The sequence below is a fragment of the Panicum virgatum genome, chromosome 4K (assembly GCF_016808335.1).
Source record: "Panicum virgatum strain AP13 chromosome 4K, P.virgatum_v5, whole genome shotgun sequence".
Lineage (NCBI taxonomy): Eukaryota > Viridiplantae > Streptophyta > Magnoliopsida > Poales > Poaceae > Panicum > Panicum virgatum.
This window is the reverse complement of record NC_053139.1, coordinates 31,285,192-31,310,557: the sequence shown is the minus strand read 5'-3', so window position 1 is coordinate 31,310,557 and position 25,366 is coordinate 31,285,192. Positions and strand designations below refer to the sequence as shown.

At 44.0% G+C, this 25,366-nt stretch overlaps 1 protein-coding gene across 1 annotated transcript; it reads left to right on the top strand.

Annotated features, from left to right (window-relative positions):
* Positions 1–300: 300 nt before the first annotated feature.
* On the top strand, positions 301–1,349 carry LOC120705171. The gene has a single exon (XM_039989658.1). It carries the CDS (start codon positions 557–559, stop codon positions 1,112–1,114), a length of 558 nt encoding a protein of 185 aa, XP_039845592.1. The 5' UTR covers positions 301–556; the 3' UTR covers positions 1,115–1,349.
* Positions 1,350–25,366: the final 24,017 nt, after the last annotated feature.

Below are 25,366 nucleotides of genomic sequence, written 5' to 3'. Positions count from 1 at the left end.
GGAATTTGCACCTCCCATTTTTGTTAATAGATTTGAATCTATATGACATTGCGTTAAATTGTGCATATCTACACCGACATCGTTGTGCATCTTTTTTTTATCGAGAGTAAAAAACTCTTGTGCACCTAAAGCCCCTCAGCACGTCATTGTTTTCCGATTATTTTGCTTCTTATTTTTTTTGAAGGAAGATTATTTCCTTCTTAGTACGTAGGAAAGCAACCCAAGAAAAGCGACGGTCTGAGCGGTCAAGTAGTCAGATCCACATGGGGGAACAAACAAGTGTGCATCACACCACTCTGCACGCTACGTTGCTCAGCTCAGCTCCCGGCCGTCTTCCTCAAGTCTCAACCATTGCCGCGTCCACTACAAACGTTGCTAGCTCCTTGCTCTTCCTCCCACCGCCGAGCAACCACCGGTCCACTCTTATATATACCCCCACCTCCCTTTGCGCCATTATCCACCACCACAACCACCAAGAACTTCGATTCCTCCGCTCCTTGATCACAGAATACCAAATTCCATGCACGTCTCTTGCATAGCTCTAGTAAGTCTATAGATGGATAGGCAAAGTGCGATGCAGGGCGGCAGCGCTGGTGCCGGCTCCGGTGCTGCCGTGCACGAGTGGTTCAACGACAGCGCCGGCGGTCAGCCGGCCGAGCAGGCGGCCGTCGTCGACGGGGCGTTCCTCATGGACCTGCTGGAGGACGCATCGTCGGCCGCGGACCAGGCGCCGGAGGACGTCGACGACCGGCTGAGCCGCGTCATCCGGTCCCTGGAGGCTGAGATCGGTGGCAGCGGCGGGGCGGCGCCCTTGGCGCCGGCAGACGGCAGGAGCACGGCGGAGCACGTGCCGGCAGGCGACGTTGGTAGCGAGGGCCTGGAGGAGGAGTGCGCGCTCTCGGACGACCTTTACAGCGCCCCCGGAACTTGTGTGGCCGAGGTGCCGTTCGAGTACTGCTGGACGGAGGTGCCGCTGGCGGTGGGGCATGACATGGGCGGCTTGTACGTCGACGGCGACGGCCTCGTCGTGGGGTACGAGTTCAGGGAGCAGTGCTATTACGGTTACAATGACAGCCCACACGTCGAGCGTGAGTACAGCCCCTTGTGGGAATGAATGATAAAATCTGCGAGAACAGGTGTACTATATATGAGTTCAAGTTGGCCGCAAGCTATCACATTGCGATAGTGGAGGCCGGTTTCCCCTTATCTAAAAAAAAATATATGAGTTCAAGTAGGCAAATCGATATATCTCTAAAATACAGCTCAAATTATTGGGATCCTTAATTTTTTTTCTTCAATGATCAACTAAGGTTTGAGCTGTAATATGCAACTTGTTTGAAAAAAAATTATGCAACTTGTGAATAATTTAAGAAAAACAAGTAGATGTAACAAGTAGATTAAACTCAGAAAATTTCAGAATAAACTCAGAATAATTTCAGAAATACAACTTGTGGAATAATTTCAGAAAAACAAGTAGATTATTGGCATACTACTTACTTGAAAATTCCACTGCTGAAATATGCAACTTGTTTTTCTGAGTTTAATCTACTTGTTACATCCAACAGCAGCCATAGATCGATGATGTTAACGTTTTAGACTGTTTTTAGTTAACAGTTCTATATTTCTAACAAAATTATTGTTTGGGTATATGAAAATGATATGAGTAGATTAGTCTCAAGTAGTTTTCATAAAAAGCACTTTTTCTTTGTTTTATAAAATACATTACAATGAAAAGTTAATAGTAAAAAAAGAATATGTAATCCAAAACGTCCCCTATTTGTAACTAAAAGGAGTAAAAATGTCATCATACAGATCATACACATACAACCCTCTGTTTTTTACATGTCCATTTGTTTTGTCTCAAGAAGTATTCACATGTCCATTTTTTGCAAGAATTTACATGTCCATTTGTTCTATAAACTTGATCAAAGTTGGATAATTTTGACTTGACATAAAACAAATATGACATGGAAAAACGGAGGGAGTATTTGACATTTAACATAGGGTATCAAATTTTACCAACACGCCATATTGTGAAACCTTTGCCTCGTCTGTGGCGACCAATTTGTCCACGGTTGGACGGCCACACGGTACCACAAGATCACATGGCATGAATTCGAACTGCAAAAGTTTATATTAATTATACATGAATCTCAAGAACAGAGGATCCAAGTCCTCATGAATTACTAACTCATGTGTGTTGGAACCTTTAGGATCACTAGGAGTAGAACAGAGGGGGATACTCGGTGGTTCTTGAAGGAGGGGCCGTCCATGGTCGACGACAAGCCTGAAGACGATGCCGAGAGTGCCGGCGGCGGAGTCGTGGACGGCGTCGTTGCAGTATGGGGCATTGGCGTCCAACGACAGGGACATCCTCGCTATGGCGAGGACGTTGGCATAGATAGGCTTCCCGCCGCAGCAGCGCCCCCTCTCTAGATCGGATTAGGGTATCGAGGTGTGGGAACCGTAGCGAGTGGCGGCGACGATCCTCGTGATGTACGCCGCAGTCCCCACGTCCTCTATATATGGCACTGCGTGACGGGGGCCCACCAGCCGTCTATTGGGCTGGGCGTCTCCGATCAGGACACGAGTCAAGGGTCCAGTTTGCTGTTGGGCCAACTGGTGGAGATCAATACTAACATTCTCCCCCTTGATCTCACCTTACGCTTTTAAACTATTCAACTTGAACTTAACTCTTTACTATTTATTTACTTGCTTTGCTCTTGGTCCTTGTCTCATTGTAGATTGGTACGTAGGGCATGCCTCATCATGACAGTTATCACTTACTATCAGATTAACAGCCACAATACACCTTTCTGTATTGAAACAATACCTTAACTTTTCTTTGGGCCCTTTAGTAATCCAGAAATCATAGGCCTCCCGTAAAACCCATATCGACTTGGGCGGTAGACCTTTAGTAAGCGGATCCGCAAGCACTTGCTTGATACTTTGATGCTCAATACTTTCATATGATTCTGGATTTTCTCATTTGCAGCATATAACTCACCATCAAAGTGTTTGGCAGTACACTTGACATGTTGCCACAGGAGTGAAAAACATTCGAATGGTATATTACTGTTGTCTACCATTATCAATTCCGGGTAAAGGTTTTCTCAAACATTTTGCCTGTCCTGTAGCCTCATATCATGCTAAACTTTGGGTACACAACCCAACTTTGGGTACACAACCCATGAATCACAACTATTTTGCTTTGGAACTTTTTCCACAATAAAACTCCAAAGCCGAGTGTTAGCTACTACATGTGGGCTTCACTAAACATCTCGCCAAAACTTAATTCTTTTTACTCACAACCTTTTGAGAGTACATGTTCCTTTCTTACTTAGCATGAGGCTGACAATATTTTGTAAAATTGCAAAATATTATATAACTCCATTCCAGTGATCTATTGCTGGACTGGACTTCTGCCAAAATGTCCCGGATACTTGCGCTATATCAGGGTAAATTCTTTTGAGCACTAATTTTGCTTCCAACAGCTGAAGCACATGGAACCTTTTTCTTTTGATCGATCATATAACAGTTCCTGGAATTCTGAAAATTCCAAAACTATTACCCTTGACAATAGGACAGGCATGAGGCTTACTCGCATGCATACTATATATCTTTTAGAACTCTTTTCTAAGTATGCTCTCTGCGATAGTCCTGATACCCTCTTTTCTTTTATTCCGGTGAATTTCCTTTCCTAGAGCGAATGACTCTTCACCGAGATTATTCTTATCAAAACTTAGAGGTCAAAATAACCTTCTTTGAACTTTGTGGGAAAAATGATTTCCCATCTTTGAACTCTGCATATTTGCAATTTGTCATCTTGACCTTTACATAAAACCCAAAATTTTCTTTGTTCTCATAAAACTTTAGATACCACTATTCTGATTTCATCAGATGGTATTCGGATGTTCTTTTCTTTCCACAATAAAAACCATTTGGTTATGTCATGTATATACATTTTCTCGTACAAATCTTCATTGGAAGATATTTCACCAACATCCATCAGATGATATTCTAAAATTAGTATGCATCAATGTCATTATGATTCTAAATGAATCCTTTCATGAGACTGCATAAAATTTCTCACTATAACTTATCCTTTTCTTTGCATAAAGCCTTTTGACACAAGTCGTGCTTAGCAACTTTACATGTTCCCTCTGGAGTCACATTTAAATCTTGTAGACCCATTATAGTCTATTGTATTGGCTCCATTAGGAACTTATTCTATGTTCCAAAACAAGTTTTGGAACTTCTAAGTCTCATGACATCTTCCATGACTTCTTACCACTTCGATGAATGAGACACCTCAATTTCAGCCATTCATTCAACGCCTCAACATATGATGAGACAATTGTAGTGCTTGAATCATAGGAGTGAACATACGGTCCCACTTCTCTTCAAGCCTTATTTCTCGAACATACTTTACTCCCCCAGATTATCCCATCTATTATATAGATGGAATATCTCCAAGCTTTTATTTGGGGTTAATCTTTACAAGTCTCATAAGGTGCTATAAGCATCACCTTTTCTTTCAGTTGCTTTGAGACTCGACTATCTTTTCTTCCTATTTGGAGCTTGAAAAACTCCAGGAACTCCACTTATTTTTGTAATTGGGGTATCAATGTTGTGACCGTTGTACTCCCGTTTCGGTCATGTTCTTCTTTAATAGATCATTCTTGCTTTAAAAAAATGCATTGCATTTAACTCTGCGGGGATATTCTCTCTAAACATTAATCTTTCTAGTCTTTCTAATCTTTCTCCCCCTGGAAATATGGCACAAACTTTGCTGCCATAATTTCGAAACTATTTTTTAACACTTGTGAACGAGGAGCTTTTCATTACTTGAACTTTATTAATATGATCAAGTCATACAAAATAATGGGAGTACCATTTCCTCGTTCCTTTTCAAGAGCTCATTGGAGTTCTTCATATTGTTACACTTTCAAGAACTCATCTGAGTTCTTTATATTGCTATACTTTTGCAAGTCATGCTTGCACTCTTGACTTTTGGTTCATATACAACCTTCTTTTGTCCTTTGACTATTTTCAAGTCACTATCCAACATGACACTATTGAAGTACATGAGTATTGCTGGGATAGCTTAAAAGGCTCCCCCAGACTTCTTCTCTTTTCTGTGATAGTACACGAGTCATCACAAAAACTTTCCCTACCATGCAGGATATGAATGGCACAAGTGCCAAAACCTTTTTCCGACATGCGGTATAAAACTTTAAATGCATTGGTAATACATGTTTAATTCAACGTTGGTCAAATTGAACATGCATCAAACTCATTTCAACAATTATCTTTACTGTTGTTGAAGGACGAAGAAACTTTGGTCACAATGACTAAAACATGCATATATACTTTATTTTCTGATTAAATATTCCTGTTGGTTCTAATTTAATCAGAAAATTTAACAAATCTCTATATTACAAAAACTTTAGTGAGAGAAAAACCAAAAATCTTTCCGAATAAGTTGCATCTCTTTTCCATATCAACTAAAAGTCACAATGGAACAAGCACTTTTCTCTTAACCTCAACTATACAGCTGAGTAACCTCAAAACTTTATCTATAATGTTGATCAGAATCAAGTTTTGTTTGTTAATTTCTCTCTACTTGGGAAGAATTGTATATCTTAATTTAACATTGGTCAAAATTAAAATATACAACTTTTCTTTACTTTCAATTCTATATCACCGTTGGGCAGAAATAGAATACATGACTAGAATAAAAATTATAATATTGTCATCATCAACTTTGGTCAGAAAATGACAACATCATAATAAACTTTAAATTTTGTTTCTTTTAAGAGCAAACTAATGCTCAACTTGACACTTACAATGGCAAAATAGTGCCAAAACAATCTTTCTTTGACTTATAACAGCGGAAGCTTTTCTTAACCTTAAACTTAGAGGCTGCCTTTTCTCATAGGGAAAAACTCATCTGAGTTTATCTTTCTTTATTGCAGCGGAGAACTTTTCTTTCTTATAGAACCAATTCTCTGTCTTTATGTATTCTCTGAAATATTGATCACTTTGATGCAAAATTTGTAAGAGATTAATCCTTGAATTTAAACTCATAATAAAATTATAATATTGTTATTATCAACGTTGGTCAGAAAACAACAATACCATAATTTAACTTTAAACTATTATCTTTCTACTCCTCTATTTAAATTTTCCCATTGGTTCCAATTTAAATAGAGGATGGAACTTTTACTTTGCAGCGAAACATGAAAGGTTACTCAATTTCAGAGGCAAAACATTTCAAACTTTACTAATCTCTAAAACAAATTATCCCAGTTGGTTCAAATTTGAATAGAGGTAAAAGACTATACAAGATTCACCAAATAAATGCTTCTGAAAATAATGAGACTATCCTCTTTTCTTTACTGTGCACTCGGCCTGACTTGGAAAAATCAGCCCAAGGCCCAAAACCAGCGCGCATGCACCTACAGTGCCGCGCGGGCCAAAAACCACGCACTCGCGCCCCATTACTCCCACCTAGGCCTAAGGCCCAGTAGCCGACCACCGGGCTGCCGAACCGGCCCAGCGTGGCGCGGCGCCCCCGCCCTCCTTAGGGCATTTTTTCTTTTTTATATTTTAAAAAAATCAAAATTTCAAAAATATATGTCCGTTTTGAAAATTTTCGAAAATATACCCTGGTCGCCCGCCCCAGGGGCGACATGACCTTAATGTAATTTTTTTCTTCTAATTTGCAAAGAGGTCCCTGGCCGGGGGCAAGGAGGGCCTGTCGCGCCCCCTCGGGCGACTGGGGGGCCCCACCCACGGGCGACACGGGGGCCTGTCGCCCCCCCTCGGGCGACTGGCTCTACCCCCTATATAAGCCCTTGACCCCCATTCCCTCCTCATTTGAGCCCAAAAATTCCACGAATGCGAGCCGTGCACCAGCAGGCTTGTCTTCGCACTGCTCCGCAAATGCGAGCCTGTGGCTTACTACAGCCGTCCTGGTTTACGACATCGCGGTTGAGGCATATTGCCCCTGGAGAGTCAGGAGACAGTTTGGGCAAGCGCCAGGAGTTTCCGGTGCCCACCGCGTTGGAGCGTGACAGTCGCCAGGACCACAGATAATTATGAATGAACTTGGCTCATACATTCGTGTCGAATCTAACGATTCTTCGTGGTCCACTTTTGTAGGTTGTCAAGGAGTGGCTTGCCGTGCTCTGCTGATTGGCTCACCAAGATGCAGCCGTGGGTGGACCAATGGGAACAAGCAGACGAGCACTTAGTCCATCCAACAGGACCACACACAGACAGCTCCTTTCGGGCTTACCTCACTTGGTACTTACCCCGGACTCGGGCTCGTCTTGTTTATGTTGACACTCACCCGCAGGCACACCAGGTGATGCCTCAGGATGGCTATGCCCGGCACCACGTGGAGGCACTAGCTGGCGCGGTGAGTCTCTTGATCATATTTGCATATATATATATTAATATTCATAAGATAATTCATGTGTTACTAACTGTTCCTTTACTCAATGGATGCAGTTTCGCCTTTGCAAGCATGATGGAGACGGACTGCTCGACTTACCTGACGAGGGTACGTGCCGGATCCCCAATGACCCAGTTTGAGCAGACAGAGGCATGGTCGATGCAGCGTGACTAGTTGCGTTCAGTACTGCACAACTTTGGAAGCCGTGTGCAGTATGAAGACAGCCATGGGTCGTCCCAGGCCTCGTTGTCGTTCCCGTGTCCGGCGACCATGTACCGGCCGATGTCTCAGTACTACACAACTGCAGGTAACGTAGATATCTCTTTAAAATTAGATCTAGTGTTCCTACATATTTACTAATATCACAAACAGGATACGATCCAGCTACTGCGTTCGGCCATACTGGAATGTTTAGACGGGGCACCACCAGTTGGCGGACCGTATCCAGGGATGGTCCCGGGGCCACAGATACCGGCTTACACAGGTTAGTTTATGTTTCGTATTTCGGTTTCTACATGTCATGACGAAGAACACGAGCGTACGCTAACATCCACATTTTATGCGTAGGATTCTACCCTGATGCGGGCGCCAGACCTTCTTCCTCCTTTCGACCTGGTACAAAACACTCTCTCAATACACTCACTAATTTACTATACAACATATGTCGGTTTACGTTTATATGTTACGCAGGGTTTGTTTCGAGTACGTTCATTTCAGATAACGAGGGCGTCACCTTGGACGAACTCGACAGCTTGACTTCAGACTCACCTGGCGCGTACGGTGACCCCAATGTCTTGGGGTATTCATAGCTAGGAGGAGCACCACTTGGGATCTCTCAGCAGCAGACACCGCAGCCCTCTTTGCGTCTTGAGCGACAGGTGAGGTCTCCGGATCGTCACACCTACTCCGAGGGCCATGTCCCTGCCCAGTAGAGGGCTAAGAGGGTCCGACAGCCCTAGGGGTGGTTAGATATATCCGATGTTTGTATCTCTGATGTTTATTTGTAATGAGATAGCTGTGGACCGCTTATTTGTACACTTCAACGTTCGCCTCTGATCACTCTCGTATTTTACGTTGCATACGATAGATGGTATGTTTATGCTTCGATGCTCCATTACGACTAAGTACGATTCAAACTCGACATTATGTACATGTCTAGTGAATGCAAGTTAGGTACGAGACATACATACAAGCATAATACAACATTAACAATACTAAATGCGAATACATCTTAAACCGATGAACATCATATGTTATAAATCATGGCATGAAATCATCTAGGTCGTCATCCCAGTTGACAGATGGTGGTGCTGCAGGTGGTGTAGTATGGCTTGACGAACCTCTTGCCTTTCCCTTTCTCTCTTTTCTGGATCTACGTTCATGTACCGGGGGAGGAACATCATGTGTTGGAGGCCATGGTTTGGGGGGCATGAAGTCATCCATGTCGTCATCCCAGTTAACACAAGTTTGTGCTGCAGGTGGCGCAACATGACTTGACGAACCTCTTGTCTTTCCCTTTGTCTCTTTTCTGGTTCTAGGTTCATGTAAAGGGGGAGGAACATCATGTGTTGGAGGCCATGGTTTGGGGGAGCATGAAGTCATCCATGTCGTCATCCCAGTTAACACAAGTTGGTGCTTGAGGTGCTGTAGCATGACTCGACGAACCTCCGGTCATCTGTTCTTGCGCAGGCCAAGTACTATCACCCGAAGATCTTATCCACCTCCTTCGTCTAGTTTGCGGCATAAGTCCACCGAAGATACATACCAATTTACAGGAAATTTGGTATCGATTTGTTAATCAACTCCGTGTCCTCGGGGTAATCCTAGCATATAATTAAACAACAATGTTACTAAAATCATAAATATGGATTCCAAATGACGGATGAGATTAGAACTGAATGAGAGTTACCTTAATGTGCATCTCATACACCTCTGGCCGCATCCATATCTTACAAGAACTTTGTAAGAATCCAATGATATTAGGATGATTTGCTAGTTCACATACTCTCATGTATATCTTCCGACGTTCTAGCAGGTGTCCCTTTACATCTTGCGTTGTAATACCTCGAAATAATGTGAAATCTTTAAACTCTACTACTTTGGACAACACCATGTCTATCGTACCATCCGCTAACGGATCCAACTACTTTCTGATAACAAGATGGGTCATGATATCAAGTATTATACTAGATTTTTCTTCGATCCATGAAAATTCTCCACAATTGGAGGCAGCCATTGCCTTACGCTGCAATATCAATAAGGTACTGTCATAATTCTATTCTAATTCATAATTATTTTAAAAACAAGTCAGTAATAGTACTGAAATTGTAATACTAAACGAGTGTTCCAAAGCATCAAATCTAATTCAGCTAATCCGCTAACTAAATTAAATTGTTATACAATATCAATGGATTCATACGAAAGTTACCGGTAGATCACAAGTGCGCAATTCGGCAGAGCTTCGCCGCTTTTCTTCTCCTCACCCCTCTCTTTTTTTTTCTAAATTTTTGGTGCAATTTTTGGGCTCAAATGAGAAGGGAATGGAGGCATGGAGGCCTGGACTTATATAGGGTGGGAGACCCCCTGTCGCCCATGGGGGGGGCCTGTCGCCCGTGGGGAAGGGGGGGCGACAGGACCCCCTCACTCCACACACCTCGGCCAGGGACCTCTTTGCAAATTCAAAAAAAAATTACATTAAGGTCCTGTCGCCTGTTGCTTGGGCGACAGGACCCCTGTCGCCCCTGGGGCGGGCGACCGGGGGCCATTTTCGAAAATTTTCAAAACAGACAAATATTTTTGAAATTTTTATTTTTTAAATATAAAAAAGAAAAAGACCCCCTCCTGGGCTTAAATCGGCCCAGAAGCGGATCGCAGGCCCATTCCGGCCCTTTCTTTCGCTGGATTCGATCTCGACCGCTCCTTTTGATCCGACGGTTGGGCGTGGATCTCGGGCGATATATAAGCTGGCTTCTTCTTCCTTGAACCCTAACCCTCTCTCCTTTATTTCTCATACCCAAGCTGGCGGCTGCCGGCGGCGCTCCGGCCGCCGCGCCGTTTGCTCCGGCCGTGCGCGCCATGGCCGTGCTGTTGTCGCGCGACCCCGAGCTCGATCTTTCTTTTCTCCTCCCCCTTCCTGTCCGCAGCGCGCACAGAGGCGAGCACGGAGCGGCGGCCACCCGTGGCGGCCGGAGGAAGGCGTCGGCGCCGCTGCAGACCCCTTCGCCCTGGACACGAGCCCGCGCGGCAGGCGACGCCGCCGAGCTGCGGCTCTGAGCTTTCCCGCGCGACGGCGGTCGTGCGCCGGCGAGCCGGTGACTGGGGTCATTCTATCCCGCATGGCAATTGCCCGAAGATGGTACTGGCTGCGGGATCTAGGGTAAAACCGCTGCCTCAGTCTTTTCTAGGGTTAGGGTATGGGCTTTTCCTTTTCCCGATCCGAGATCGATTTCTTTTCTTTTGTATCTATATTTTCGGATTCGTCACCGTATCCGCTTTCCCAATCTCGATCTACTCACTAGATTGGTGCTCTTGATAGCATTGTTGGAACCTTTAGGATCTCTAGGATAGAACAGAGGGGGTTACTCGGTGGTTCTTGAAGGAGGGGCCGTCCATGGTCGACGACAAGCCTGAAGGCGATGCCGAGAGCGCCGGCGGCGGAGTCGTGGACGGCGTCGTTGTAGTACAGGGCGGTGGCGTCCAGCGATGGGGACATCCTTGCTGTGGTGAGGACGTTGGCGTAGATAGACTTCCCGCCGCAGCAGCACCCCCTCTCTAGATCGGATTAGGGTATCAAGGTGTGGGAACCGTAGCGAGTGGCGGCGACGAACCTCGTGATGTATGCCGCAGTCCCCACCTCCTCTATATATGGCACTGCGCGACTGGGGCCCACCAGCCGTCTATTGGGCTAGGCGTCCCCGATCAGGACGCGAGTCAAGGGCCCAGTTTGCCGTTGGGCCAACTGATGGAGGTCAATACTAACAATGGGTGAACAAAATACCAGAGATACCTTTATAAATAGGCCTCAACTCCCAAAGTCATGGTAGAAACATTAGAGCGTGTTCACTAGCAAGGGGCCTTAGTACCGGTTGAAAACCGGCTTTGGTCCTTGTCTTCCAATCGGCACAAGGGAACCGAGACCAAATATCTCGGTCTAGAACACAAGGCGTTTTACCATGTGTCTAAGACCTTCTTTGGTACTAGTTGGTATTTCCAATCGGTATAAAAGAGTTTTTTCTTTTTTCTCCAAATTCTATTTTTTATCTAATTTACTAATACTGTTTATTTTTAGAATTACACTTAAAAACTATATAATTTGAAATGGAAAGAATCCATCACGGATCACTGAAAAACCATCACAAACAGTATCTATAATGATTTTAGATAACGTCATGTATTGAGTGTCATAGATTAAATCAATCGACATTTCTACAAAATCGACATAGATTGAATCAATCTGTGATGTTTCTTTTTTTTTGAGGGAAATCTGTGATGTTTCTTGACAATCATAAATTGGCATTGAGCTCAGCCCAGCTAGGCCCAATATTTTTGAGAAAAATAAACATCACAAACATCGTCAGGGATTGGATACTCAGGTGATGTGGCTGATAGTATGGGTGGTGATGTGGACGCTAACATGGCAATTATTGCTGACATGGATGCCAACGTGGCTAATGACGTGAATGATGATGTAGCTTGCCATACTGACGTGGAATTCATGTGGAAAATGACACGGCAGATGATGACGTGTATAGTGATATAGCCCATTTATTAACGTGCCAATACGAGAAGTGGGCCAAATGTTTCCAAGTCCACTAGTTATTTTGGTCGCCATTAGTTTCCAACGAACCAGCTAGAGCCCACTAAATTAAAAAAACATCAGCCCACAAAATTTGAATTATTTTTTCAGCCCATTTATCAAAAAACTCAAGCCCAAATGACGTAAAAGCCAACCGTAATTCAGTGAATACATCATAACTTACAGCATCACACTAGATACAATAACTCATGTTTTCATTCAGCATCACACGAAAATAATAGAGCACATCATATAGGCATATGAAAATATACAACATCTGACAGTACAACAAGCTGTAGAGTAGGCATGTGGGCTTTGTCTTGCTATAGTGGCACTCCTTGAACAAGTGAAATGCATCATGTTCTTAATCCTTGTACTTGTCTACCTGAAAACAACATTTATATGGAGCAAAATTAATTACTCAGTCAAAAACTTAATTATGACAAAAATTAATGAAAAAACATGTACATATAACATTTATATTGGTGCAGCCAAGAGCTAATGTTCTACACAATTATACAAACAAAGCAACGTACATATGGCAAGCACAGGTCAAGCAAATAACTAATGCAGCCATGATTGGTTCTGTGCATGAAAGGGACATTACATATGGAATTAATCAATTTGTTCAGTGCTTGAACACTGTTGCATGAAAGCAACCCTTCGTACTACCTGCTGTCGACCTGTTTATCGAGCTATAGCTGGAGGTGCTGAACCGACAAACCTAGAACAGAGCTAACCAAGCGAGCAGACCAAGCTGCTGTTATTGCACTGATTAAACAACACACTAATTATCCTACTGACAAAGCTCCAACCAAACAATGCAACCTCCAATGTGTCATTTTGTACAGGCATATCTATATATGACTACTGCTATATATCTATATGATCAGAGCCCAGTTCATGATAACCCTGCTCGAATCAATAAATTGCAATCAACAAATAGTGAGCTTAATTACAAAGTTCATGATAATAACCAAGCAGTGAGCTGCAGTCAACAAACAGAGCTGGAATAATCTGAGCAGCTCACCGAACTAAATAATACTTTGCAGCTGCTTTACTACTAACACAAGAAGCATGTGGGCAATAAGGTATTAGATCAATTTATTCTGCTATTATACTTACTAACAAGATGTCCGTGTGTTGTCACGCGTAATATAAATTTTGTCCTAACATATATGTGACCATCAACTTTGTGAAATGACGGCGTGAGGCATTGATTGTCCGGGTTCCAATTAAGATTCTGATTGATTGTCTGTTTTCGGATTAAAATTTCGATTGATTTGTCCCCGTGCAGATGGAGTAGAGGTGGAGGGAAAAGGATGGCTGCTGGGCAGGGAGCTTACCGCGGTGGTCACTGCTGCCTCGCGGGTCATGTGCGGGGAATCCCTGGACGGCTGCGGGAAGGAGCGTGAATGGCCGTAGCCCCGCCGTGCCCGTGCACCACCGCGGTGACCTCGGCGACCGCTGCCGCCTCCTGCTGCTCGGGCTCCGCCTCCACCGGGTCAATGGCCATCTCCTCCTTGTCTATATGAGAGGAGGGAGCCGCCTGCGGTGATGGCCTCAATTTGTGTCCACGCGTCAAGCAACTGCTCGAAAATTCAAACTAAAAAATCATTCGAATTTAAAAACTATTTTCAAAATTTGTTGCAAAATTAATCTGTCGATCTCAAACTGTCGTGCCATCGTTTGTCTAATCACCATCTAATTACTTTCTTACTTCCTATCCATCGATGCCACCAATTAGCTTCCTTCTCTCTGATCGCTTTCCTCTTATTATCTTCCTCCCCGGAGCTTGCTGACACAAACTAGCTAGACACGCGTGAGTAAGCACAAACTGAGTAACAACAGCATGCAGCCACCGTGCCAGCAGCAGGCGCTGCTGCGCCCACGCCGCGTGCAAGCTTCCCAAGCCAGGCCCCCTGCCGTGCTGCTCTTGTTCGGCTCTCACGCGTCGCACGCGCGCGACCCGCCGGCCCTGCGACGCGACCGCATGCTGACACCGGCACCACGCCGCGCCGCCCACCGTCACGTCCCCACCTCTCCCACGGCACTGAAGCCATGCACTGTCAGCGTGTTTGCCGCCGCCTCGTCGCGAGCGCCCCGCCCCGCTGCCACCGCGGGTCCCCGTGTACCATCAGCACAGGCACGCACATCGCCCCGCAGCCGTGCCTACGCCAATGCCGAGGCACACCGTCCAGCTCCACCACCACCCCCCTCTGCCTTGCGTTCACATCCCCGTACTGCTGTCGGCTCACCGCACGTACAGCCGCGTCCTCCGTTCGCCGAGCTCACCGGCCACCGCCGCCCACCCTGGCCCGGCGGCCCTACCTGCTCTGCCGAGGGAGCCACCAGCGACGCCATCAGTGGCGGACTAGGGATCGAAAGGAGCGTGGGCACAATTCTATTATCGTCTCCCGTAGTAGAAGGTTGCGACCACGGACCACAGCCAATTAAATTTTAACAGCTAGCTATTCGAACTTATGCTAGATATCAACTTTTCTCTATTAATTTTCTAATCTCTATTATTGTTTGATTTGAACACAAACTATTTAATTATAGTGCTGGCCAAAACACACTAGCTTCTTACAGTTACAGGCACGGCTACGGCACCCAGCCGGTGCCCAGGGTCACAATGCCCTAGGTCCACCGGTGGACGCCATCGTCTTAGCTACAAGCTCAGCTGCTGTTCACAGTTGACGTTGCCGCTCGTCGTCCTTGCCGCCCGTTCTTGCACAACCCTACTTGCAGCCACCGTCCTGCCGGTTTCTAATTTTTTATTTTATTTTTTATTTTAGGATAGATAATTTGCAGAAATAGCCGCCTACCGCCGGTTGAAGCAGCGGTATGTTGGGAAACACCAGTTGAAAAGGGGATTTAAAATACCTCTGTTTGAACCGGCGTTAGGACAAAAAAAAACAGTTGGATTGGCGGTATGCAGTCTGGGCCGATTCAATTCTGCTCACACTGACACATGGTGGCCCCACACGGCATACCGCCACTGATGTGGTGGTACCGTGGGCGCCGAAAGGCTTCCGCCATTTCAAACGGCGGTAATATCTTCCCGCCAATTGGAGCGGCGGGTCGGCCAGCTTCCGCCATTCCACCCAGCAGTAGGCGTCCAGCCTCTCTATAACAAGCCAAAAGATGGCTGTAAATGCCAAAATAAATCAGAAAAAAAAAGAAAGAGGGGGAGGAGAGGGGAGGGGAGGAGAGGAGAGGGGAGGGGAGGAGAGGCCTTGGCGAAGCCAGCCAGATCTGCGCTTCGGTTAAGGTATTTTTCGAAATCTCTTTTTTTTAGAGCTTACTTTATGTAGATTTTATACAATGTGATTTTTGTATATTACTTTTAGATGACACATAGTACACTAGGTGAGATATAGTAATAGTCTGTATATTTAGCTCACTTAGATAATAATAGTTAGTTGTTATTGTATTAGACGCTGGTATAATTTTTATGCTTCAGTTTAGAAATGTATTGTTTGCAGGCTTGGTATACATAATAATATTGAGCAGTAGTAAATTTAGAAATGTGGGCATATATCACAACACGAGATTCAATGTCTCCATAAGTAAATTTGGTATGCAAGTAATTAGATGGTAGGTACTAAATTAATTATGTTTCTATAAAATTCTAGTAATCCAGGCAGTGTTAATTAAAATATTGTTGTTTGCAGGCATGTCAGAAAGTTTGTATTTCCAAGTGTTTTATGGCTCAGGGGATGTTCTTCATGGTCCTCAAGGGGTGGATCAGTCAGAATTTAAGTCAGATTACAAAAGTAGTACCTAGAGCAAGAGAGAGGACTTGGAGGTCAAAATGCAAATGGTTATTACCATTTAAGGCTTTTAGTCTTAATCAAGAGCAACATAATCTGTCTGTCATGCAATCATTAATCGAAGTCAAGTACTGTTTTGGGAGTTGATGCCTCTGGAAGAAACGAATAACTGGAGAGACTACGTGAACATTGCCGCTCAGCGTGGGTTACCACCACTTGTGTTGTTTGTTCAAGCTTTTGACAAAGTTGGATCTAGTAGTCAAATAGAAGAGGAAGTCTACGTCCACCAAGATACAATCTAGTAAGAAGCAACTGAGGACATCACGGAGAGTACCCATGGACCAAATGAAGACAACAATGATGAAGGGCATGAGGGAGTTGGTAATAACCCACCCTGTGAAGCAACTGAGAGATTGATGAGGGTGAAATGAACCCTGACATAGTTAGGAAGGGCGTCTTGTCCCACATGATTGGTCAACCTATGAATTTTCGAACCTTTCTGTGCATGAACAAGAAGCTGTCGCATGGAAGTATAGAGAAAATGAGGTTTGTCTCATTACTTTGTACTATAGCGGAGATGATGTCAAGGAAGTTGTAAAACGTTGGTCCACCCTATTCTTGCAACGTCAGTTTAGAGTGTTGAAGAGCAGTCCGCACATATATGAAGTTTGTTGTGTTCAAAGCAATTGCCCTTTCCAAGTTCACGCTTTTAAAGGGAAGTGGAAGGATTATTGGGAAGTTAGTAGACTGGTGGAGCATACTTGCCTGCTTCAGCAATTGGACCCACACCATTGCAATCTTACTGCTGCTTTTGTTTCTAACTACATGTATCCTCATATCATTGGCAACCCTAGCTTCGAGCTGAAGTCCATAATATGTGCTGTTAAGGAGAAATGCAAGTACAAAATCAGCTACAACAAAGCTTATAGAGCAAAACAGAAGGCTTTGGAGATGCGGTGGGGTACATACAATGCTAGAAAATCGAGCTTTAGTACCGGTCGGGAACCCCGGTTTGTACCGGTTTCCCAACTAGTGGCGCATTTAGTACCGGCCGGGCTGACCAACTGGTACTAAGTGTTTTTTTCCTTTTAATTATGTTTCTCCTCTTATCATTTTAGTTTTAGTTAATTAGTATTCATATTTGTAGCCATTCACGTATTTGTATTCGTATCTAGCATTCATATATATTTGTTCGCGCAAAGCAAAAGCAATTATATATACATGTTATATTGATATACACTTTATTAATTACAATTACTTATAATAGAAGTGCAATTTGGATTACAAAAATATTTACAAGTATCCATGGTCATTAGTTTTTTTCGACAAGTATCCAAAAAGGAGAATGATACTAGTCGTCGTCGTCTTCGTTGTTGTCGCCCCCGCGCTTGTTTCTATCAAGTAGACCCACGCTTATCCTTTGATCCGAATAAAATTCTCCTTTTTCGATTTATGACCTCATCCACCAGGAATCCACAGAGTGATTTTGAATTGCTCTGATTCTTTCCGGTTCGATGAGGTCCTCCTTCAAACGCCAAATCTGTCAAGTGCAAACACCAAAATTTTCAATTAGTACCTGCATGGAATTAAATTCAAGAAATTGTTATTAATGTAACACGTACATCGAATTGTTGTTGTGTCATCCTCTTGGTGGAGGAGCAAAAACACTGTATGTGCTCACATATATAGTAACCACATAGGTTGGTTTCTTGCTCCTGTCTCAAACACTATATAGACATGTGGGTTATGAAATATTCACGACGTTTAATGAAATCACAGTAGATGCACTATATGTATTCGTACCAAAAAGTCAGTTTTGATATAAAGATCAGAAGGCGTTGCCGCAACTCCTATGTGTTTACGAATAAACCGAGCCCATGCGCTTTGAAGGATGTCTAGGAGAGATTGATACTTTTCTTTTGGTTTCCGCAAGGAGTCAAACACCACAACTCGGGACCGATCGATCTCGATAGAGAGCAAGATCCAGTGGAAGCTGTTGAAATTGAAGTGATGAAAAGAAGTTAAAGGACTCACTTAAATTTGTACGGTAAATTGAAGTGATGTAAAAAGTTAAAGGACTCACTCGAAGTTGTACGGCAATAGAATGAATGTGCAAGCGTGCTGCCTATCCATGGCCGTGAATATAATATTCTTGGTGCGATTTGGCCATTTGCATACCGAGTCCTCATTTATGACATGGGGATCAATGAAGATGATGTTGTAGATCCCCTTTTTTCGGCATTCTTGCACCTTCATCCTACACAATTAGAAATAGGCCCTGTTTGGGAGCACGAGTAGCAGACGCGCGTCGCTTATACACGAACACGGCTCGGACGTCGATTACTTGATTTTCTCCCACGCAGTTCAAACATCTGCATTTTGCGTTGTGTGCGATCGGCAAACGCGCGGCCGGCACGAGGCGTTCGGCGGGATTATTTCCGCTTCTCGCGTTTACGCATCGCCACCGCAGTCCCAAGCAGGACAATAGAAGGACGGGATGAGAAACAACAGACTTAGTATAGCTAGAGAGTGTAGAAATGAGTTAGGAAACACTTACATGCAGAATGCATTGAGGAGGGACTTGTCTAGAGCATCTTGATGGTATAGATTCCATAGATTTTCAAGTTCGATCCATACGTCGTCCATCCTCCGATGGAAATAGCTATCTTTAATGCGAGCAACGAACATAATATTTCCCTCTGAAGAATATTTCATGTACCATTTATGCAACTCATGCATTCTCGTTGGTAGCCTGTCAATCAACTCTGGCCACATAAGAGGTTCCCCAGTACAAATGGTTTTCTGCCTGCTCCTTCGTGAACTGGGCTTTTGAGAGTCCAGTTTTAGCCACAAACTCTGCAATTGCTTCATCCTCTTTTGAAAGGACCTTGAGATCGGGTACCCTTTGTTTGGGTTGTTCGCCGAGCTGGGGGACTTGGTTGTACCAATGATTACTCTTTTTCTGCCATGATTTTGTAATCGAGCGGTCATAATCCGATAGTGGTTCTTTCTCCTTTGGTTGGCACATCTGTGCAAGAAAGAACTTCTTGCCTACTGGATCCACTGGCATCTTGGGCTCAGGCTTCTTTGGCTTGAAGTGATCATGAACCTCTTTGGCAACATATGCATCCAATTCTTCATAAGTCATGTCACATCATAACTTCTCTGGCTCAGGCTTCTCTTTTTTTTTCATTCCGTCCTCTTTGGCCTAGGAGGCGGTGGTGGTGGGACCCAAGCAGATGATGATGGTTTCTTCTGCTTCTTTGCCAGAGGTGAAGGTGGAGGTGGAGGTGGTGTAGGCGATGGACTAGGGTCTCGGGCAATGGCTGGCGACGGTGGGTCCATGTTGTGGTCTCGGTCGGCAGTGGCCGGTGATGGCGGTTCCACGTTGGGGTCTCGGGGTGTGGCCGTTGACAGCGGATGCACACTGGGGTCCGTTTCTTCAGCAAGTGACCTAACCGATGATTCAGACTCTATGGCCCCTTGCTCAAATCTTATGTACTGCTTGTTCCATAAGATCCAAGTATGGAGGGCCTGTCCTAGTTCCTCTTCTCCATCGCCTCCAGGGATCTCCAGGTCGAGATCTTCCCATCCTCTCTCGACTCGGTCAACCATGACCCTAGCATATCCTTTGGGAATCTGCACGCCATGAATTGTCCCACCTTGGACGGGTACTTTAGCAATACCGTGTGCGACCAATTTAATCTTTTTTCTCTGCTGATAAAGAAGCTCGCAGGGGGTCCTCATGGTGATGTCATCCACAGGGTGATGATGTGGCTCGTTCGCACCCACTTTGGTTGGACCTCCGGCTGGCTGCTCCGTGGAAGCGACGCTGCTATGGCATTTGGAGTCGGGACTACTATCCAAGTGAGCAACTGATCTAGCATCTTGTTGCTGTTGGCTAGCGTCCAATGCACCTTCCACTGCTGCTACCCATTCTTCTATGGCATGCATCTTATCTGCTTGTTTCGCCTTCTTTCTGGCTTGGCTTCGATAAGTGTCCAAGTCAGCACTGAAGCCATGTTTCCATGGAACTATGCCCATACCTCGGACACATCCCGTGTGTTCGGGTGTCCCGAGAGCGTACGTCAGTCGTCTTTCTCTCTATTAGGTTTGAAGCTTCCTTCTGACACGGCCCTGAGTGCGTCATCGAGCTTGTTGGCCGCTTCTTTTATGGCATCGCTAGTGACAAACGAGCCATCTTTCATGTTCAATGTGCCTCTATGAGCATAAAAGAAATACTTTGCTCGCATCGGCCAGTTGAAGGTTGCCGGTACGATCCCTCTTGCAATGAGGTCCTCTTCCATCTTTTGCCACTCCGGAATAGCTGCCTTGTAACCTCCCTGGCCAAGATGATGGAAGTGTTTTTTCTTGCTCGCATTTTCTTTGGCTTGTGCTGTTCGCTGTTCGCTATCCTCAGACGATTTGTATTGCACAAATGCATCCCAGTAAGGACATTGATTCTTGAAGTCCATCTCAAAGTCTAGGGTGAGACCCTTTTTAACGTAGTCTTTGTTCAAGGTTTTCTTGAACGTCCGAAACACAATAGCCATCTTCTTCATGACCCAATCCTTAAATAGTTGTTCGTGCTCCTCCAGAACACTGAAGTGTCGTTTTACATCTGCCCATAACATTTCCTTTTATGTGTCTGGGACGATGTCATCATCACTGTCGGTGGCTTTGCTTTTCTTCCATAGCTTGAGATTGGGATATTCTCACGCACATAATACCCGCATTGATTGACGACTGTTGTCTTAGCACCCTTGGGAGACTTTAGTTCACCGTCTGAGTACAATGAGGTGATGGTGGTATGCCCCTCCATCCTTTTCTTTGAGCCTCGTTTCCGTTTCGGCTTCCTCGATCCGAATGCCTGGAGAAATAGCCATTTCATACACGTTGAACATTTGTAGGAACAAAATTCATAATGAAGTTGTACATATATATGTTGTATGAATTTCAATACTAACTTTGGTTGTATCGTCTTGCGCAGCCATTTGCGAGGACTGGTCAGCATCGCCTTCACCAGTACCGTTCAAATATGGCTGCCATTATACTCGGCATCTTCTCCGCTTTCACAAATTATGTCGTGAAGGAATGCGTCACAATATATGCAATTTTATACAAGTTAACATCGTATATAACACATAATTTATATCATATATATTTATATAATACAACATTTATTACAATAAATATCAAGATACATGGACATGAAGTTTTGAATATCATGGAAAATTATTCTAACATTTCATGGAATTTCTACAAAAATATTAATCGAAAATTTTCACCAATTTTTAAAATACTAACCTATTTAAATAACGTATTAACCCAATTATAGTATTAACAAACAACATTTATTACAATAAAAAAACACATAATTTACAACTAATTTATTCTACCATTTTTCTAATTTATCCTACCATTTCTACAATTTTCAACCAGTTTTTATATTTTATTCTACCATTTTTCGATTTTATTCTACAATTTTCTAATTTTTCCTACCATTTCTACAATTTTCTACAACTCCTATATATAACTATCTAATCTAAAAACCTAAAAAATATAAAATAATGCTAACTTCAGCCCGTCGGGGGCTAATGTCAGCAAATTGCGGGCCGGCCAGCTGGACAAGTGGCCGGCGGCTGGGTGGCGGAGCAGGCGAGGCCGCGTGCGTACCAGTGGTGGCAGCGGTGACGCGTGGCGGCGAGCAGGGCGGCAGCACTGAGGGGGCCGGCGGCGGCGAGGAGGAACGAGGCCGCTTGGTGGCGGAGGGCTCAGCGACAACGCGGAGGCGAGGCGACGGCGCGGAGGCCTGGCGGCTGTGAGGTTCGGGAGACGCGAGTGGCGGAGCCAGGGCGGCGCGCAGAGGGGCCGGGGGCGGGAGAGGCGGAGTGGCGCCGAGGCCACTCGGCGTGGAGGAGGACCGCCGGCGCGGGGGCGGGACGTCGGCGAGGCGCGGAGGCGGCGGATCGACGAAGACGATGGCCGTCGACGACAATGAGATCGAGTGAGAGGGCGGGGGTCGATCGCGGATCGGCGCTAAGTCCTGTGGTATATATAGTATCTGCCAGTTTAGTACCGGTCGGAGGCTGTGTCCGATACTAAACTGGAGCTTGCACCGTTTAGTACCGGGCGCAGCCTCCGACCGGTACTAAACTGGAGCATTTAGTACCGGGCTATGGCTGTGTCCGGTACTAAATAGCCTCAACTGGCGGGAAAATTTCGTTGAGGCTGTTTAGTACCGGGCGTTTACTTGGCCCGGTACTAAATAGCCGAATTGCTCTATTTTGTTTTTTCATGTCCTATATGCTATTAATGTGTAGTAACTGAACTAAATCACTAAAAATTATGTATATACATTATTTTTCCCATGCAAAATTATATTTTTGTAGCCACTTTTTCATTTTTAGTGTATGTAATGTACTTAATTCGTCATATTGTTTCCAATTTTCCTTTTTTTGTGTTTCAAATTTGTTTTGTGCATAAATTATTTTCATTGTATATACATGCATTAAATTGCAATTTTTTATTGTTTTGACCATAAAAAGGTTAATAGTTTTGTATTTTGCATCACTGCATCAAATTGAATATAGGTTTACGCTCCGAATTCGTCATATTGAGTCAAAAATTAATTTGAAATGTGTTTTTTTTCCATAGTAACTTGAATAATTCCATTAAAAATACTAACATATATTTTCTTGCCCATGCAAATTAAATTTTTGTAGTTTGTATCATTTTGTTAATTTGAATATACATTTGCATACTTAATTCATCATCTTTAGTCGAAAACGATTACATGTACCTAGTGTAAATAAAATGAATTCATTAAAAATACTAACATTTGTGAGTTTGCCCTTGCAAATATATTAATAAATCATTTGATCAAATGAACATCAAAGTACAATATAATGATTACACATCATTATTTAATGGAACATTGATAACCTTTCTTTTTACAAAAGTGCCTTGATCATCATCGCGACGTAAGTAAGGAGCGTCCTCTTTGGATAACAGGATGCTGGTGTCAACATTGACAGAGAATGGAGGACGGTCATCAAACAGATCAAAGTCTTCCTACTTATCCGAAATGTCTTCAACTCCAATGATTTTTCTTTTTCTTGGAAGAACTATGTGGCGTTTTGGCTCGTCGTCGGATTTGCCTTGATTTTTCTTAGGTTTGCTTGACATGTCCTTCACATAGAATACCTACGCGACAACCTTGGCGAGGACGAATGGTTCGTCTTTATATCTAATTTTTTTGAAGTCCACTATTGTCATCTCGTACTAGTCTGTTGTTACGCCGCCTCCTGCTCGGTTCGCCCATTGGTACCAAAACAAAGGAATCTTCAAAGGTCCTTAGTCAAGTTTCCATATCTCCTCGATGACACCAAAGTAGCTGTCCTTGTTCCCATCATTGCCTATTGCATCAATACGCACACCGCTATTTTGGTTCGTGCTCTTTTTGTCTTGGGCTCTTGTGTAAAATGTATATCCATTTATCTCGTACCGTTGGTATTGCATTACTGTGATCGATGGTCCCCTAGCCAGCCATTGAAGTTGTTCATCAATCGTTCTGTCACCCATGAGTTTTCGTCTGAGCCAAAGCAAAGCTATCTATGTGATGACGTGTAATCTAGGCCTCAGACTTCTATGGGTTTTCGGAACATACAATATTCATGTGCTCGTCCATATATGGAGCCACGAGGGTTGAATTCTGTAAAACAGTGAAGTTTGCTTTGTGGATTTCACTTTCGGGGATTTGCATATTAGATTTCTTCCCTAGTGTGCCCTTTCCCTTCAGTCTCCCCTCATGGTGTGACATGGGAACCCCAATTGGACTACGATCATCAATAAAGTCAACACAAAACTTATTAACCTCCTCTGTTCCATAGCCCTTAGTGATATATCCCTCTGGGCGAGACCTGTTGCGAACGTACATCTTTAGGACTGCCATGTACCTCTCGAAAGGGAACATATTGTGTAGGAATACATGGCCTAGAATGTTTATCTCTTTCACAATATGAACCAGGAGATGTGTCATAATATTAAAGAACGAAGGTGGAAACACCATCTCAAAGCTGACAAGGCATTAGACCACATCATTTTGTAGCTTAGTGAGCTTATTTGGATCGATAGCCTTTTGCCAAATTTCATTGAGGAAGGCACATATCTTAACAATCGCCAATCTGACATTCTCTGGTAGAATACCCCTTAGTGCAACCGGAAGCAATTGCGTCATCAGGATGTGGCAATCATGAGACTTTAAGTTTGTGAACTTTTTCTCCTTTATATTTATTATTCCTTGCATATTCGAGGAGTACCCAGACGGTACCTTCATACTGTTCAAGCAATCAAACAAACTTTCCTTCTCCTCTTTGCTGAGAGTGTAGCTAGCAAGGCGCAAGTAGTGTTATCCTTTCTCTCTCTCTTTTCAGGACGCAAGTCTTCTCGTTGATTCATTTCTTTTAGATCATGTCTTGCTTCTAAGGTATCTTTTGCCTACCCATACGTACCCAGAAAACCTAGCAGGTTCACGTAAAGATTCTTTGTCAAGTGCATCACATCAATTGCATTGCGTACCTCCAGGACTTCCCAGTAAGATAACTTCTACAATATTGACTTCTTCTTTCACATTGGAGCATGTCCGTTTTCATCATTCGGAACTTGTTGGCTGCCACGGCCCTTTCCAAACACTACACGGGCATCCTTTATCATCGAGAAAACACGTTTTCCATCACGGAACATAGGCTTAGCACGAGTTTTTGGTCCCCCTTTGAAATGTTTCTCTTTCTTTCTCAAGGGGTGGTTTAGGGGAAGGAATCGACGATGACCCATATATATGACCTTCCGACAATTTTTCAAATAAAATTTGTCGGCTTCATCAAGGCAATGGGTGCATGCCTGGTATCCCTTATTCGACTGACCGGAGAGATTACTAAGTGCAGGACAATCATTGATGGTTACGAATAGCAATGCTCGGAGGTCAAAATTCTCCTGTTTGTACTCATCCCACACACGTACACCTTCATTCTTCCACAGCAGTAAAAGTTCATCAGCCAACGGTCTTAGGTACACGTCAATGTCATTGCCAGGTTGTTCGAGCCTTGGATAAGCACCGGCATCATCATGTACTTCTGCTTCATGCATAGCCAAGAAGGAAGGTTAAACATATATAGGGTCACAGGCCATGTACTATGACTGCTGCCCCACTCGCCAAAAGGATTCATTCCATCCGTACTTAAACCAAACCTTATGTTCCTTGGGTCCATATCAAAATCTAGAAATTATCTATCCACATTTCTCCACTGGGACCCATCAGCGGGGTGTCACAGC

What these genes read in the sequence shown, in the direction of transcription:
- LOC120705171 (XM_039989658.1), top strand. Translation starts at nt 557, where the DNA reads ATGGATAGGCAAAGTGCGATGCAGGGCGGCAGCGCTGGTGCCGGCTCC.